Here is a 19,168-nt window from a genome sequence, read left to right on the forward strand (position 1 = left end):
TTTGTAAGGTGTGGGGCTGTCTGAAGGAAGACATTAACCTGAGTGCCTACAGAAAAATGGAAGAGCTAGACAAATGACATCTGTTTCCCGACCTTCCCTGCCATGCATCACCCCATCAGTTCTCAAGGACCCTCGGGATATAGGCAAATACCGAAGGAATTGCTTTTATAACAGATGCTATGAAACCATAAGGCAGTAACAGCATTCCTTGAATAGCCAACAAAATCCAACCAAGATACAAAGAGAGTACAGGCTTTTACTCTTTTTTTTTTTTAAATAAATTTTTATTGTTCATATTATTACAAATGTTCCACCCCCCCCCCCCCCACCTCCATTGCTCTCCTCCACCAGGTTCCCACCCCACCCCCCATTGTCCTCATCCATAGGTGCACAGTTTATGTTCAGTCTCTTCCCACATCCCCCTCTCCCCTTTTCCCCAAGAATCATCAGTTTACTCCCCTTCCATACCTCTGATTCTATTATATTCAACAGTTAATATTGTTCATCAGATTTTTTTTTTAATTTCCTTGGTTTTTAGATTCACTTGTTGATAGTTACGTACTTGTTGTTCATAATTTTTATCTTTATTTACTTTCTCTTCTGAAAGAACCCCCTTCAGCAATTCATATAATTCTGGTTTGGTGGTGATGAACTCCTTTAGCTTTTTTTATTAGTGAAGCTCTTTATCTGACCTTCGATTCTGAGTGATAGCTTTGCTGGATAGATTATCTTTGGCTGTAGGTTCTTACTATTTATCACCTTGAATATTTCTTGCCATTCCCATCTGGCCTGCATGATTTCTGTTGAGAAATCAGCTGACAATCGTATAGGTGCTCCTTTATAGGTAACTACCTTCTTTGCTCTTGCTGCTTTTAATATCCTCTCTTTGTCTTTTGCTCTTGGAATTTTAATTATGATTTGTCTTGGTGTGGTCCTCTTTGGATTCCTTTTGTTTGGAGTTCTGTGTGCTTCTTGGACTTGTAAGTCTAATTCTTTCACCAGGTGGGGAAAGTTTTCTGTCACTATTTCTTTCAGTATGTTTTCGATATCTTGCTCTCTCTCATCTTCTGGGACCCCCATAATTCTGATGTTGGTTCGCTTGAAGTTGTCCCAGAGGTTTCTTACATTATCTTCAATTTTCTGGATTCTCTTGCCTTCTTGCTTCTGTGGAGGAGTGTCTTCTGGCTCCTTGTGTTCCAAATCTTTGACTTGATTCTTGCGATCTTCCATTCTGTTTTTAGGACTCTGTATAATATTTTTTATTAGGTCTAGTAATAATTAATGTCGTTTTCTAATACTTTTTTAAAATCGAATTTATTTAAACAATACAACAAAATTTAATCAACAATATAATTGCCGTTGTTTTCTACTACTTGTGCCCAACACTCAGGAAGCATTTTAATCCCTCTGTTGTAAAATTCTTGTGATTTTGATGCAAAAAATTCGGTCAATGCATTTTTGAGGCATTCTTCATTACTAAATTTTTTTCCAAGAAGAAAGTTTTGCAAAGAACGAAACAAATGGTAATCGGAAGAGGCAATATCAGGAGAATATGCAGGTTGAGGGAGAACTTCCCATTCCAACTGGCGCAGTTTTTCAGCAGTGATTCTTGCAGTATGCGGTCGTGTGTTATCGTGGGGAAGAATTACACCCTTCCGATTAATCAGCGCGGGTTCTTTTTCTCTTAAAGTTTGGGCTAACCTTTCCAATTGGGCACTATACACTGCACTTGTAATGGTTTGGTTAGATGGTAAAAGTTCATAATGAAGAATTCCTTTAAAATTCCACCAAACACACAACATCACTTTTTTCGCATGCAAGTCAGGTTTTGGCGTGGGCTGCGGAGCCTCATTTTTGTCCAACCATTGAGGCCGCCTTTTCAAATTAACATACAGCACCCATTTTTCATCTCCGGTAACAATTTGCTCTAAAAACGGCAAATGGTTTTGACGAGAGAGGAGCGAACTGCAAATTGTGACTCTTTAATTATGGTTGTTGTCGGTCAACTCATGAGGAACCCATTTTCCAAACTTTTGGACTTTGCCAAGTGCACGCAATTGATTGGAAATTGTTTTTTGTGAACAGTTTAAAGTTGTCGCAAGCTCTTGTTGGGTAATTTGAGGATTTTGCTCCAAAAGAGCTTGAAGAGCTTCTTGATCAAAATTGGACACACGGCCTCGACCACTCTTGTCATCTAATGAAAAATTTCCCTCGCGAAATTTCTCAAACCAACGCTGGCATTTTCTGGCGCTAACTGCATCTTGACCAAGAGCACTACAGATGTTTTTTGCAGCCTCACTTGCTTTTCTTCCTAATTGGAACTCGTAAAGCATGCAGTGCCGAATATGCTTTTCATCCGCCATCTTCTTAGCCCTAGTTTTGCAACAAAAACCAAACCAAACACAAACTTTTTCAAGCAAAACTTGTTAATTGCACTTCACACGTTCTGTAGATACCACGTGTTTGAAGGTTATGTCAATACAAGTCAATGCCAAGCAAGATTTTAAACGAATGTTTAAAAACGACATTAATTATTACTAGACCGATATTTCAGACAATGTATTCTTTATTTCTTGTTGATCCCTTATCATTTCTTGTTGATCCCTTATCATTTCTTGTTGATCCCTTATCATTTCTTGTTGATTCCTTATTAATTCTAGTTGATCTCTTTTCATATCTTCATAGGTCTTATCGATCTTTTCTAGGAAATTCTTGAAAAACCTTATAAGCGTAGATTTGAACTCTATATCCAGTCGCTTTTTGTCCTCCATTTGTTCCAGCCAGGCACTCAGCCTCCCCCCTTTCCGGCTCCATCCTCTCCGCGCGTCGCTGTCTCTGTACCTCAGGCTTTTACAGCTCCTCCGCGCTTCCTTCTGGTTTTCTCCTTGCTTCTCGTTGCAGAATTTCCAGTCAGTCGACTTTCCTGTAGTTCTGGGTAATGTCCATTTTATATTTTAATTGTATTTTATTGAAATTGTTGTGTGCGGCTGTGGCTAGGTGTTTACCTGGGCAGCCATCTTGAATTCTCCAGGCTTTTACTCTTGTCTCTATTTGGAACTCGGGAGGCACCCAATCAATGTTTCTCTCTCCCTTTCCCTTCCACTCAGGAGAGTACAGTGATTAGATATTAATTTAGAATAATTGCTAAAACACATATCTAATTATTCTAAAACACATATCTAGTCACTTCTCCCCTCCTTACAATTACTGAATTTCCAATTACTTTACAGAAAAGCCCAAGTCTTAAACATGGCTTACAAGGACTCTCATGAACTCGACTGCTTATTCTACCCATAACACTTGCTATTCTGTAACATCCCCCTCTTCTAACTTTGTGATATCCATTCTGAACATTATTATTGTTATTATTATTGTTGTTAATCCTTACATGAGGATATTTTCCCATTGATTTTTAGAAGAAGTGGAAGGGAGAGGGAGAGACACACAGAGAGAAACATTGATGTGAGAAAGGCACATGGATTGGTTACCTATCACATGCTCCCTGACCAGAGCTGGGGATCGAGCCTGCAACCAAGGTATGTGTTCTTGACCAGAACTGAAACTTAGACTGTTCAGTCCATGGACCAATGCTCTATCCACTGAGTCAAACTGGTTAGAGCTGAACATTTTTTTTAAAACTGAAAAGGTAGCATGTTTTCTTGCTTACTCTTCCTTTCACACTTTTCTGCTATTCTCTCATCCATTAGACCTTAGCTTAGATATTCTTCATTTGGGAAACTTTCTGTACCCTCAAAGGTAGGTTAGGAGTCTCCATTCTGTATATCTATAGCACTTTACACATACATTATTATAAATGTTTATAAAATTTTCTTATTAAATCAACTGTCTCTCTACTCAAAGTCTGGGATACTTTTTTTCTTATTCATTGTTATCCTATCTAATAAAAGATCAATATGCAAATTAACCACTCTGCTACACCAGCAGCCACACCCACCAGCCAATCAGGAGCAAGTATGCAAATTAACCCAGCCAAGATGGCTGCAACCACAGAGAGAGTAGAAAGGAGACTTGGGTTTCCTTGGCAATGGAGGAAGCCAAGCTTTCCACATACCCTGGCCCTCCCAGGCTTCCACTTGAGGCTACAAAGTTTCAATTATAGAAGGTACATGAATCCTAACAAAAATGGTGGCAGCCACGGAGCTGGAGAGAGCAGGATGCTAGGATTGCCCCTGGCGATGGAGGAAGCCAACCTTCCGCAGCCCTGGCCTGCTTTGGCCTCTGCTTAAGGCTACAAAGTTTCAATTATAGAACATAAATCCCAACAGAAATGGCTGCTGCCACGGCACAAGCAGAAGGCTTGGCTCCGCTCCAGGCTACAAAGTTTCAATTGCAGGAGATAAATAAATCCCAGATTCCAGGGCCTATCTAATAAAGGAGTAATATGCATATTTACCAATACTTCAACATACAAGATGGCTGCCCCCATGTGATCAAAGATCCTACCCATGTGTGGATACAGGATGGCCAGCAGAAGAGGACAGTTGGGAGGGATCAGGCCTGCAAGGGAGGGCAGTTGGGGGTGATCAAGCCTGCAGGGGAGGACAGTTGGGGGTGACCAGGCTGGCAGAGGAAGGAAGTTGGGGGCAAGCAGGCTAGCAGGGGAGCAGTTAGACATCAATCAGGCTGACAGGGGAGTGGTTAGGGGGTGATCAGGCTGGCAGGCAGAAGTGGTTAGGGGCAATCACGCAGGTGAGTAGTTGGGAGCAGCAGTCCTGGATTGTGAGAGGGATGTCCCAGATTGGAGAGGGTGCAGGCTGGGCTGAGGGACACCCCCATCCCCCACGCACGAATTTCATGCACCAGGCCTCTAGTATTATCATATAATACTGTGTTGGCAGCTGGGAGGTTTTCAATAAACATTTACTGGAAGGTTTCCAATAGTGCTGAAAGGATTTCCATACTCCAGAACTAACCTGCAGTTTGCTTTCATTATATTCCTATATCAAGGACTTTCCTGAGGTACTATTTATTTATTTATTTATTTATTTTTTTAGTCCTCTATATAATTTTATTTTTTTCTCTTAGTTTTTAAATTAAATTATTGTCTGTGTACATATCTTACCTTCCCCCCCCTCCCCCCATACATACCCTTCCTCCCCAGAGTTTTGTGTCCATTGGTCTGAGGTACTATTTTAGTACAATTTTCTAATTAACAACTTAGGTCTTCTTTAACCTTCCCATATCCAATTCCTAGCTAAGAATAACAATTAAGCAAAAGAATAGTAATCATTATGAAATGTAAGTTCAATTGTTTTTTTATTCCTAAAATCTTACCACACAAAATTCTACATTGAGTTAAAACTCAGTAGTAATGAACTTCCTGGTTCATCATTATAAAACTATTTGCATGGTAAATCTGATTGATGTTAAGCGTATTTTACACTTGATCAGAAGATGCCTTAATTATTGAAATATCTAATTTCATTATTCACCACTAATAGAGCCCTGAATGCATAAACCCCCATGGAAATCATCCCATCAATTGTCTGCTTTAAGAGCCCAGCTGTACTAATCATCAAGGCACATGGAAAAACACTTGATACTGAAATGGTAGCAATAACTATCAATCTAGAAAAAAATAAACTATGGTTAAAATTTCAGATATATATTAAGACATTCACTCCTGTCTTATAGATCACTCTAATCCTGGCTTTTGCCTACCCCTTTTAGAGGACAGGTTCTCAAACTCTGGGAACTGTCCTCATCTATAAGGTAGAGAAGGCTCACTTTTCAGGCTTTATGCTGGTCACACTTAGCTTAGGCTAGGTTCTAGCAAATGCAAACACCAAAGGGAGAAGTCATCAAAAAGAGTTTTAATATCTTCTTTCAGTCCTCAAGGAGAGCTATGCAACTTCCATTAACCCAGTGGTTCTCAACCTTTCGAATGCCATGACCCTTTAGTACAGTTCCTCATGTTGTGGTGACCCCAACCATAAAATTATTCTTGTTGCTACTTCATAACTATAATTTTGCTACTGTTAATGAATTGTAATGTAAATATCTGTTTTCCGATGGTCTTAGGCTCTACAGCAGCGATTCTCAACCTGTGGGGTTGCAGCCCACAGGTTGAAAACTGCTAGCAGGATTGCCTAAGATCATCAGAAAACAGATATTTACAATACGATTAATTAATACACGAGGAACTGTATTAAAGGGTCACAGCATTAGAAAGATTGAGAACCACTGCATTAGCTTATACCTTAAAAAAATGTATGCAAGTATGTCAAGATGTTTGCAGAAAGACTCTGTTTAGGCCTATACATAATAGATTTTAAAACAGCAACACCTAAATGTCTATTATTAGAGAGATGGTTAATTATATGGAATTTATACTATTCTTACTGATTATGCAATCGTTATAAAAATAAAACTAGGAAGAGTGACATAAAAAGATGTCTTTAAAGCAAAGAACAAGACTCCATTTTTAGTTTAAGAAAAAAAAGATGTGAGAAATAATGAAGATAAAAGAGGGGGAAAGCGAAAATGAAAGAAGAAAAACAGGTATAAGCATATATGTTTATAAATATATACAGAAAGAATTTGGAAGACTATACAAAAGTTGATTAATATTAATTTTCTTCTAGTCTGGAATTTTCAATTTTTAACTTGATATACATTTTGTACCATTTAAATTTTCTTTTTAATAATGAGCATATACTGCTTTTTTTTAAACTCAAAAGAAAGTATAATGACTCAAGTAAAACTCGTTAGTTTAAATTCAAGTTTTTTAAAGAATAGAATGATTTTTAACTGAGGTAAACTATCAATCCCCAAATTATTCAGTCATATTTCCTAAATAAATATTCATTCACAGAACATAAACATTTAAATATATAAATATACAGTGAACATACATATGTTTCTTTATTGATTTCAGAGAGAAAGGGAGAGGTAGAAACATCAATGATGAGAGAGAATCATTGATTGGCTGCCTCCTGCACGCCCCCTACTGGGGATTGAGCCCGAGACAGGGGAATGTGCCTTTGGCCTGAATGAAACTCGAGACCCTTCAGTTCGCAGGCCAACGCTCTACCAATGAGACAAACCAGTTAGGGCAACAAAAACATTTTTGACATTTCAAAAAAAATGTAAAGGTACATACAAAGTTGTGTGTTGTAAGTGGAACATTTTCCAATACTTCAACATGTAATTCCTCTCCAGTAAGCCAGGAAATATCAGTGTCCCATCCAATTGGTTTCTTCTCTCTGAAAAGTGTAGACACAAGCCTTTCTTGGTAATCATACCTAAAAATCTTCATATACCTCATGCTGAAGATATGAAAATTGGTTAGTGAGTGGCTAATAATAGTGAGGGAGTTTTATCTCTTGGTCTTTTATGTTAGAAATTTAGATGGCAATAAATTAATTTTTAAGTTTACACCAAATAAATGTATCACTCTTGGACAAACAGCAAGGTAAAGAGATGTACTCTTTTCTTAAAGTTAGCTCCAGAAAAGATCCACAACAGCAGAAAATGATTGTTCCTGGAATTAAAAAAATAAAATAATCACAGGTACGGATATATCTATCCAAAAAAGAAAAAGAGTACTTAAGGGACAACATGCCCTAAAAAGGATAATTTTTAAAACAGGATTCAAAACTAGGAAGATGTGTGTGTCTTGGCATAATTTTAGATGGTTTGAAAAACAGTTCAATATAAGATGTTAATTTGATAAGTCTTTTGTGAAACTATGAATTTGTATTAAAAATAGGGGCGTGCAGTTGAGTCCACTATTCAAAAGGGTCACATTATAAATGGTTAGAAAAATTTAAGAATCACGTATTTCAAATAAAGCCATTTAATCAGAGTAACACATTACTGTCACATACAAAATTATCTAATGTTAATGCCTCAAAAGGCCCACAAGATTTCTTTAGGCTAAACTTAATAATAATGTAATATTGTTTTCTAAAGTTGATTTTCAATTCCCTTGGTTTAGGTAAAGATCACAACAAAGTTTCACATCACAAACAAACCATACCCATCCTGAATTCTGTAAACAGCACAGCACTCTGGGATTAGACCTCTCATCATCAATGCTTTCTTTAGACTGTCCCGGACTGTAACTCCACACCTTGCAGGTACCTAGAATATCATAATTACATGATATGAGGTAAAAGAAATAAATTATGTTTATCACAATAAAAAATAACTTACCTATATCACATACAACATAATTTCTACAGCTAACTTACTATTAAAGGGAAATTATGACAGATATCTATTATTATTCACCAACTTAAAATGAATTTTAGTTCATTAAAATTATAAAATATTTTAAACATGAGAATAGAAAATATAACAGATCCCTATGTACCCACCACTAAATAACAATAATGTCAACATTTAAAGCAAAATCAATTTTGATCCAACATTGTTTAAAACTAAAAACTGTGCAATCATTCAATCACACTGATGGTCCTTAAGAGATGTATTACTGATCTTAAACACAGAAGGGGGAAAAATACTTGTCTTATGTCTATAACTGATACTTGTTTAGTTGACTAGCACTCCTGTTTCCTGAGGGAACCTCCCTTTCCTAAAAATCCCAGGAGAGGCTCTCAATCAAGGGTCACTACTTTTCTAGCTACACATGACATAAGCTGGCTAATCAGTGTCCTGTAACCCTGACAATAGCAATTGATCCGAAAATAGATATATGACCCAAACTCAATCAGAGTTCTTTCCTAACTGATAGATGCAACTGGCTGAGAGAAGTTCCTCTTTTTACTATAGTTAGAGTGCCAAGCAGATAGAAATCTGGAGCCCCCAATGGCCATCTTTCCCACTGCATTGAGAAAATCTGGACACAGAATGAAGCTAACCTGGGGAGAAGTAAAAAAAGACACTGGGGTGGAGAAGGAAGGACCAGTGGAAAGAGATAAAAGAGTTTATATACTTGAATTCATCCCTATTTTGGCCTTTTCTTCTTCAAGCTCCCTTCCCCAGTGAATCTAAATAATATGCAACTGAAAGAGAACTGAAAAACACTATGAGAACTAAAGTGGTGCAGCAGGAGTTCAGGTTTTATTGATAAGGGTGGTGAGGTGGAGGGGAGTGCAGGTAGAGAGGATGTGTTAGTTAATAACAATAAAATTAAATGTTCCATTTTTTAAAATCACGTAATTCTTAGCAAACCAAAGGTTTCTAAAGAAAAAGAATTTTCATGCTACAGGGACAAAATGGAGTAAGAGTAGATATAAGACAGCTGAATTTAAATAGTATATCAAAGGGAGAATAATTCAGGGAGCCAAATTAGGATCTATAATTAGAATAAATTATGATGCCAAATTTGGAACAACATTAAAGTCACCCAGCAAGGAAAAAGTTTTTTATGAAGGAGTAGGCTCATCACTGGAAGTGTGGATGAGATGAGATTGGTATAGTTGATCCTCTTTATTCATTCATTCTGCGCTTGTGATTTGTCTACCTGCTCAAATTTGTAACCCCCAAATCAATACTTTAGTGCTTTTGCAAACATGTGTAGAGCAGCGCTCAACATGTACCTTCCCAGCTAAGGCTGAAAAAGGTGACACTGTGCCTTCTTGTTCTAGCTCTTACATTGTAAACAAGTATCCTAAGCCAGCGGGCTTTTATGCTAATGGACACCAGCAAACTGAAAAACAAAACAAAACACAACACAACCACAAACCACCTAAGGGTCAGTATGCAGAGGCCATCTTTGGTTCATTTATATAACAGCAACCTTGTATTTGCCCTAGAACTAAATGGGTCAGTATTCACTAATTGCCTGCATCAATTTTACAGAACATAAATATTGTTGATTAGCCATACCTTCTAGAAATAATGAACTGAAGGGAAAAGCTCACTTTTCCCTTCAGTTCATTACTCTACTACTCATATTCTGTTTACTCTAATGCAAATACTTGATTGGCAACCCTAATTTAGTTTTAAAAGGTATTCTTAACTTTTGTGTGTGTCAGACTTCTGAGAATCGGATAAAAGACTCCCATGCTCACTCTGACATGAAATTTTGGGGAGTGGGGATTCATGTAACCTGACGCCCATGTAGGGTTTGCTGAGAAGCCCATTGAATTCAGGTTTATAACCCACCCCCCAATATAATCTACACTAAGAAAAGAAAATTTTTAAATTGATCATACCTCCAAAACACCCACCAGCCCATCAGGAATGAGTATGCAAATTAACCCAACAAAGACGGTGGGTTAATTTGCATATGCTATGAGGGGGCTGGGTGGGGGATGTAGGAAGCTACAGGAGTGGTGCTCCAGCCAGGAGCGAAGACTTGCAGGCTCCCAGGTGGCTGGGAGTAAGAACTTGCAAGCTCCTGGGCGGCCGGAAGGAAGCAGGGGGAAGGAAGGCCTATTCTTGCATGAATCTTCATGCAAGGAGCCTCTAATCTTACATAATCTTACATTTCATTAGTCTGCTGACGATTGTTCCACTATTTATAAGTCAAAATTAAAATTCTGTATGGCACCTAAAGCATTCAATGAACTGGGGCTACCTACCCCTCAGGTCCTTTGGTAATTTCCCTCATACACTTCTGTAATGCCACTTTCAAATACAGCTATGCTCCCTTATGTTTCTCTTGCACAGGTTGATTTCAAGGTGTATGTATATTTCCTCAGCAGGAAAAAAATTGGTTTTCTATTTTATCACCAAAACAAAGTTATCACTCCCTCCTTTATTCCATTTCTGTAGGCTGATTTTTTTGTACTCCTTGCTCCTTTCATTTTCATATAGACCAGTGTAAAAGACCAAAACAGATTCCAACACATCAAGGAAATTATAATAAAATAAAGGCAACATCTGAAATAAAGTAAAGATGAACTTTTAAAAAATATATTTTTAATTTATTTCAGAGAGAGAGGGAGGGAGGGAGGGAGGGAGGGAAGGAGAAAGAGAGAGAGAGAGGGGGGGGGGAGAGAGAGAGACATGGAAACATCAATGATGTTTGGGACTATTTTAAATAAAGCAACTAAGAAAATTTTTGTACAAATCTTTGTATTAACATATGTTTTCTTTTCTCTTGGATAAATTGAAGTAAATGGCTGGATCATAAGCTACATGAATGTTTAATTTTTTACAAAATTGCAAAAACACCTATGTTCATAGCAGCACAATTTATAATAGTTAGGATTTGGAAACAGCCTAGGTGCCTGTTAGCAGATGATTGGATAAAAAAACTATGGTACATCTACACTATGGAATACTATGCTGCCATAAAAAAGAAGGAAATCTTATCATTTGCAGCAACCTGGATGGAACTGGAGAACATGCAGAGTGAAATAAGCCAGTCAATGAAAGAAAAACACCACAGAATGAAAGGGTCCCAGGTTTGATTCCGGTCAAGAGCACATGCCTGGGTTGCAGGCTTGATCCTCAGTTGGTGGTATGCAGGAGGCAGCCAATCCATGATTCCCTCATCACGTTTCTCTCTGAAATAAATAAATGACTTCTTGTATCCTCACATGGCAGAGCCGTTCAGGGAGGCAAACTATTTCTATTATCATGAAGGTCTCACCCTCATTAGAAAGGCCTCCTTATTACTCATTTATGGATAATAAGGAACATTATAAACTGATGAGCAAATGATAGATTTAGAGACAGTAAAGCAACAGATTGTCAAATTACAGTAGAGAGGGTAAGGAGATATGGGGGAGATAAGAGATCAACCGAAGGACTTGTATGCATGCATATAAGCATAACCAATGGACGCAAAACTCTGGAGAAGGAGGGTATGTATGTAAGGGGGGGGAATTGGTAAGATATGTACACATATAATACCTTAATAAAAAAGTGAAAGAAAACACAAAATTACAAAAAGTTTTTTTAATTATGGAAAAATATATGTAATATAAAACCATCTTAACCATTTTTAAACATCTTGTGTCCACTTGGGGGCAGGATCTTTAACCACATGGGGGCAGCCATATTGTGTGTTGGAGTGATGGCCAATCTGCATATTGCTCTTTTATTATTTAGAATAGAGGCCTGGTGCATGGATGGGGGCCAGCTGGTTTGCCCTGAAAGGTGTCCCAAAATCAGGATGGGAGTTCCCTTGGGGTGTGGAGTGGGCTGGGTGAGGGGCCTGTGGTTTGCAGGTCGGCCACACCCCCTGGGACCCAAGTGGAGGCCCTGGTATCTGGTCCCAGACCAGGGAGTGGGTTTCCTTGGGGCATGGGGCGGCCTGAGCAAGGGGCCTGTAGTGGTTTGCAAGCCAGCCACGTCCCCCAGCGGCCAAAGTGGAGGCCCTGGTATCTGGGGTTTATTTATCTCCTACAATTGAAACTTTGTAGCCTGGAGTGGAGCCAAATCCCCTGCTCGCTTGGTTGCTGCTGCCATTTCTGTCTGGATTTGTTTACCTTTTATAATTGAAACTTTGTAGCCTTGAGTGGAGACCTAGGCCGGCAAGGGAAGGCGGAAAGCTTGGTTTTCTCCATTGCCGGAGAAACCCAAGACTCTCTCCTGCTCTCTGTGGCAGCAGCCATCTTGGTTGGGGTTAATTGGCATACTTGCTCTGATTGGCTGGTGGGCGTGGCTAGTGGGTGTAATGGAGTGGTGGTTAATTTGCATATTCAGATAGTAGCAATTCCAATGAGTATAAAGTGGTATCTCATTGTGGCTTTGGTTTGCATTTCCTAACAATTAGTAATGTTGAGCATATTTTTGTTTGCTGGCTATTTGTGTAGCTTTTTTGAAGAAATGTCTATTCAATCCTTTATCCATTTTTAAAATGGGGTTGTTTGGTGTTTCTGTTGTTGTTGAGTTGTAGGAGTTTCTTAAAATATATTCTTAATATTAACCCCTTGTCAAGATATATGATTTGAAAATATTTCCCCCTCTTCTGAATTGACTTTCATTCTGTTGAAATTAATTAGAAGGTGGCCTGTGGGGACGGACATGCCCTGGAGCCAACCTCCCGAGGTCCCTCCCTGGCCAGCCACACCTGAGGCAGCTCTGAGGCTTGAAGGTTGTATGTAGAGTGAGCAGGGTTCCTCCAGCAGGTGGGGTCCCTAGGCCTGGCCTGTGGGGATCGAGCTGAAATCGGCTCTCCAACATTCCTTGAGGAGTCCCGAACTGCAAAAGGGCGGATTTCAAGTGTTGCACCCCAGAATCGGGATCCCTCCTTTTTGGATCCGGGTGCATCACGGCAGCTCGGCAGTTCCTGCATTGAGCATGTGCCCGCTGGTAGTCAGTGTGCATCATAGCTACTAGTTGGAGTGTCTGCCCTCTGGTGGCCATTGCACGTCATAGCTACCAGTCAGACAATCACTTAGCCTTTTATATACAAACTACATGCCTGGTGCACAAAATTCATGCATGGTATGTGTGTGTGTGTGTGTGTGTGTGTGGTGGGGGTCTCTCCTCAGCCTAGCCTGCACCCTCTCCAATCCAGGACATCCCTTTTACAATCCGGGATCACTGGCTCCTAACTGCTCACCTATCTGCCTGCCCGATCGCCCTAACTGCCCCCCCGCCAGCCTGGTCACCCCAATTAACACCCCCTACTGGCCTACTCACCCCCAACTGCTTCCTCCACCGGCCTAGTCACCACTAACTGCTCCCCCCTACCCCCCCGCTGACCTAGTCACCCCCAACTGCCCCCTCCTGCTGGCTTAGTTGCCCCCAACCCCTCTCCCCCCACCAGCCTAGTTGCCCCCAACTGCCCCCACCCACTGGCCTGGTTGCCCCTAAATGTCCCTTTGCCAGCCTGGTCACACCTTACTGCACCCCTCTGCTGGCCTGGTCACCCCCAACTGCCCCCCCCCCCCGTTTCTGGCTTAGTTGCTCCCCCACCTCCCCCGCCAGCCTGGTTGTCCCCAACTGCCCCCACCCATTGGCCTGGTTGCCCCTAAATGTCTCCCTGCCAGCCTAGTCACCCCCAACTGTCGCCCCTGCCAGCCTGGTTGCCCCATGCAGCCTGCTGCGCGGTTTTTTGGCCGTCCCTCACTAACCCCCATGCCGGCCTGGTTGTCCCACATAGCTTGTTTGGTCATCTGTTCGGTTGTGATGGTCACTTTTAAAGGCTTTTATATATATAGATATTAGATTGCTACTTCCTCAAATCAGCATCAATATATTCAATAGCTTTTTTCCCTAGAGACAACTGTTTCTTTTCAACTTTCCAATTTTCTTTTATTCCATGTTGTTTGAATTTTTCTAACTCTATTAGGAGAAATTCTTTCTACTTAGATTAAAAATCATTTTTTTTTCTCTCCCCACATTTTGTTTTCCATTATTTTTTTAAAATATATTTTATTGATTTTCCACATAGAGGAAGGGAGAGAGATAGAGAGTTAGAAACATCTATGAGAGAGAAACATTGATCAGCTGCCTCTTGCACACCCTCCACTGGGGATGTGCCTGCAACCAAGACACATGCCTTTGACTGGAATGGAACCTGGGACCCTTCAGTCTGCAGGCCGATTTTCCATCCACCAAGCCAAACTGGCTACGGCCATCATATTATTTGACAATAAGTTCCAAATTGATTGAGAAGTCAGAATAGTTGTTACTCTTGAGGGTGGGTCCTGAATTGAAGTTGCAGGGGGTGAGGGGAGGGAAAGGAGAAGCAGGAGAATTCTCTCAAACACTAGAAATGTTCTGTATATTAAAAACAAACAAACATTTTTATTAAGTTTAGAAAAGAAGGGAGAGGAAGAAAGAAAAAGTCAATGATGAGAGAGAATCAATGATCAGTTGTCTCCTGCCCATCCAATATTGGGGATTGAGCCCACAACCTCGGCATGTTCCCAGATTGGGAATTGAACCATGACCTCCTCATTCACAGGTCTATGACCAACCATGAGCTACACTGGGCTGGCATGTTCTGTATCTTAATTTGCATGGCAGTTACATTTGTAGAAAGTCATTGAATTGTACACACTTGATATTTTTATACTGAAGTCATATTTCAAAAAAGAGGGGAAGAAAGTTGTAGGCATGATTATAATGTACTCTTAAATATTTACACATGTATTTCCCAAGAATAAAAACATCTCCTGTATATTATCACTTTAAAAATTAATAATTGCATAACATCTAATGTTCAGTCAACATTAAAAATTTCCCAAGTCTCAAGAATGTCTTTAAAAAAATATATATTTTATTGATATTTTACAGAGAGGAGGAAGGGAGAGAGATAGAGAGCTAGAAACGTCCATGAGAGATAAACATCGACCAGCTGCCTCTTGCACACCCTACCGGGGATGTGCCTGCAACCAATGTACATGCCCTTGACCAGAATCGAACCTGGGACCTTTCAGTCCGCAGACCGATGCACTACCACTGAGCCAAACGGGTTTCGGCTCAAGAATGTCTTTTACAGCTCTCCCCATCCTACTCCATAACCAGGATCACACACTGTGTTTAGTTATGTCTCTTTAGTTTTATTTAGCGTAGGATAATCCACAACTTTTTTATTTTTTTATTTTATTGATTCCAAAGAAGGAAGAAGGTGGAGAGTTAGAGAGAGAAGAAGAGAGAAGGAAGGGGGGGGAAAGAGAGAGAGATTTATATATATAAAGACAGACATCTATATAAGAGAGATAAATTGATTAGTTGCCTCCCATACATGGTCCTGACTAGGGATTGAACAAGCAACCTAGATATGTGGTATGACAGGGAATCGAACCTGCAACCTTCTGGGCACGGGATGATGCTCCAAACTGAGGCACACCAGCCAGGAAATCCCCAACCATTTAATCTCCATGACATTGAGGGAGTTTATCTTAGAAGATGTTCACATTTTTCTTGTTTCCTCATAGTGCTTCTCTCCCTGTGTTTCTTGTAAAATGGAAGGTGCAGAAACCTGACATTTAACTTGCAATCATTCTTAGTAAGGATACTTCATAGATGATAACTGTCATCTACTTATCTTTTTTTCTTTCTTAGTTGAATTTATTGGGTTGACATCCTATATAATAAAAGCCTAATATGCTAAGTTTCTGGTCATCCATTCAACCAATCAAAGAGTAATATGCTAGCCGAAACCCGTTTGGCTCAGTGGTAGAGCGTCGGTCTGTGGACTGAAAGGTCCCAGGTTTGATTCCGGTCAAAGGCATGTACCTTGGTTGCGGGCACATCCGCAGGAAAGGGGTATGCAAGAGGCAGCTGGTCGATGTTTCTCTCTCATCGACATTTCTAGCTCTCTCTCTCTCTCCCTTCCTCTCTGTAAAAAATCAATAAAATATATTAAAAAAAGAAGAAGAGTAATGTGTTAATGATATGTTAAGGCTGCTAAACCGCTTGCTATGATGTGCACTGACCACCAGGGGCCAGTCAGTGGGTAGGTTTGCTTGGTGCTGGGGTCTAGCTGATTGGGACTGAGCGAGACAGGCTGGATATGCCCTGGATCCCTCCTGTAGTCCCTTCCCAACTAGCCAACCTCCCACATCTCTCTCAAGCCCCGATCGTGCACCAGTGGGGTCCCTAGGCTTGGCCTTCGCCTTCTTGCAATCTATGATCCCTCAGGAGATATTGGAAAGCTGGTTTTGGTCCAGTCCACAGGCCAGGCCGAGGGACCCCACTGGTGCACAAATTTGTGCACCAGGACTCTAGTTGGTTAATAAGATTATATACGTTTCATGTGTACAATTCTATAATATATTATCTATATATTGTATTCTGTGTTCACCATCTCAAGTCAAATCTTCATCTATCACTAATTTATTCCTTTACCACCTTCTACTTCCCCCACAACCCCTTTTTTTTTTTTGGCAATCACCATACTATTGTCTGTGTCTATGAGGATTTTTTTTTTTCTACCCAGCCCCCCAACTCTATCAGTTTGTTTTCTGTATTTACGGGTCTGTTCCTATTTTATTTGTTAGTTTATTTTTTTCATTAGATTCCACATATAAGTGAAATTGCATGTCATTTGTCTTTCTTTGAATGGTTTATTCCTCTTAACACAATATTCTTCAGGTCCATCCATGCTGTTGCAAAAGGTACGATTTCCTTCTTTTTAAAATTTGAAGACCACCTGGAAGTTCAGTTTTGTTCCTCTTAGTAGTCTAATTTAGCTGTTTCTAAATCTCCTAACTTAAGAATAATAGACAGTTTCCTTGTATATTTTATAAATTAGGATTTTGAGCTTGTCACGACGGCATTCTCTCTGTGAATTCAGGGACCTGAATGGGCCAGGGAGGATTTTCATTTACTTTTGCCCTGTCCTTGAATGCTATACCCCTCTAGTACCAGTTGTTACATTAATTTCTTGGGTACAGGGAAACCCACACTTCTATGGGACTAGGTCTAAGAGTACACAGGGTACTCTTATCTGGAACCCTGGCAAAGAGATAGGTTTCACTGTTATTTCTTTATGCTGATGAATAAATTTCCTTTCAGTTCACTCTTTATGTAAAGATCTAAATCCCAACTATGTCTATGTCACAAGGCCCAGTCTTATGTTCCCACACATTAATCCTCAAATCTCTGTTGCACATGGTGAAAAACTGACCCCACTGGAGATCACTATAGCACAGGTAAGCAAATTTCTTTCATGAAGAACAAGCATTACCACCAATGCTGCCTGAGAAAAATAATTAAAAACTACTTTGAGCCAAAAATGGTTTGGCTCAGTGGACAGACAACAGCCTGCGGACTGAAAGGTCCCAGGTTCGATTCCGGTCAAGGACATGTACCTGGGTTGTGAACACATCTCTAGTAGGAGGTGTGCAGGAGGCAGCAGATCGATATTTCTAACTCTCTATCCCTCTCCCTTCCTTTCTGTAAAAAATCAATAAAATATATTTTTTAAAAAATATTACTTTGACTTTATTGGAAATGAAATGTTTTTAAAAAATATATATTTTATTAATTTTTTACAGAGAGGAAGAGAGAGGGATAGAGAGTTAGAAACATCGATGAGAGAGAATCATCTATCAGCTGCCTCTTGCACACCCCCTACTGGGGATGTGCCCACAACCAAGGTACATGCCCTTGACTGAAATCGAACCCGGGACCCTTCAGTCCACAGGCCGATGCTCTATCCACTGAGCCAAACCGGTCTCGGCATGCTTTTTGTTAATATCAAAAGCTATATGCTCTATAAAAAGTAATGATGTATAAGGGTGCATTATTTACTAAACCTACTGACAGTACTTATTGCATTTGAGGATTACAGACCATCCAAAATAATTCTTCAGATTTCTCTGTTCTAAATATAACTTACAGAGTACTCTATTCTAAGATGATACTAATGATCAACAATCAAAACTTATATAAACAAGAGGAAAAATAAATCCAAATAGAGAATTCTCAAGGGTGAAGAATAAATCTTACCTGTTAGATGTTAGACAACAAGTAAGCACTAGTCTTAAAATTCTGATTGATTCTGAATTAGTACTTAAACTTGAGCACGGTTCAAGTTTAGTAGGTAGGATAAATGTCAAATCTGACACTAAAAACAATACTATTTGTTATAGTTAAGGAACACACTTTGGCACCAAATAATTGTCTCTTTCTTCCTTGTTCAAAATGCTTCAATTTGTAAGACCACTGAGTATAAAGTGATGATATATTTCATTTTCAACAAGTGGTCTTTCTGAAAAATACAAAGAAAAGGAATGATGATATTAAAAGTTGACTCACCACTGTCCTCTGTTTGTTGGGTAGGAAGACTCTAACAATAGGTTTTTGTGGTGACTTAGGGTTGCTCCGTGACACATCTGTGGGATTTTGAAAAACTGAAAGAGATGAAGGTAGCACTGAAAGGCTAGAAGAGGAAGAAGATGTAACGGTGTCCGTTGATGCAGAGCTAGAAACAGAAAGATCAGTTCCATTCCCCAGGGATTCCAATAATTGTTGTTCTCTTTGTTGGAGGGCATCTAGTTTGCTGGTGTATTCTTCATAGGCCTACAAAATAAAGTAGATTTACAGTGAATCTGGAACTCTTCCTGACAGTAACAACGACGACGACAAAAACAATAAAAAAAACCCACATAAAATTTAAGTCCTTGATGATAATCTCTTTATAATTTAGCTAACAGGGTTTTAAGTTATGAGTTTCAAAATAAGCACTGGAAGTACTGTAAATGACAACTTTTACCTTTAAATAGATAAATCTTTTGTTATAAGATACTATATTATATTACAATGAGAAACTGATACATATTATATAAGAGATGTCTATGATACCTATGAGTATTAATAAAAG

General features: G+C 39.5%; 1 protein-coding gene across 9 annotated transcripts in view; it reads right to left on the bottom strand.

Annotated features, from left to right (window-relative positions):
- Positions 1-19,168, bottom strand: part of BRAF (B-Raf proto-oncogene, serine/threonine kinase) — a 124,352-nt gene that overhangs the window by 64,225 nt on the left and 40,959 nt on the right. For all 9 annotated transcript variants that reach the window (XM_045577525.1, XM_045577529.1, XM_045577522.1 and 6 more), the window contains 3 exons: positions 18,604-18,867; positions 8,003-8,106; positions 7,124-7,226 (listed from right to left, as the gene is read on the bottom strand). In XM_045577525.1, coding sequence (XP_045433481.1) covers positions 7,124-7,226; positions 8,003-8,106; positions 18,604-18,867 — 471 coding nt within the window. The remainder of the gene's footprint in view (positions 1-7,123; positions 7,227-8,002; positions 8,107-18,603; positions 18,868-19,168) is intronic.

Source organism: Pipistrellus kuhlii, unplaced genomic scaffold (assembly GCF_014108245.1).
Source record: "Pipistrellus kuhlii isolate mPipKuh1 unplaced genomic scaffold, mPipKuh1.p scaffold_m20_p_10, whole genome shotgun sequence".
Classification (NCBI taxonomy): Eukaryota; Metazoa; Chordata; class Mammalia; order Chiroptera; family Vespertilionidae; genus Pipistrellus; species Pipistrellus kuhlii.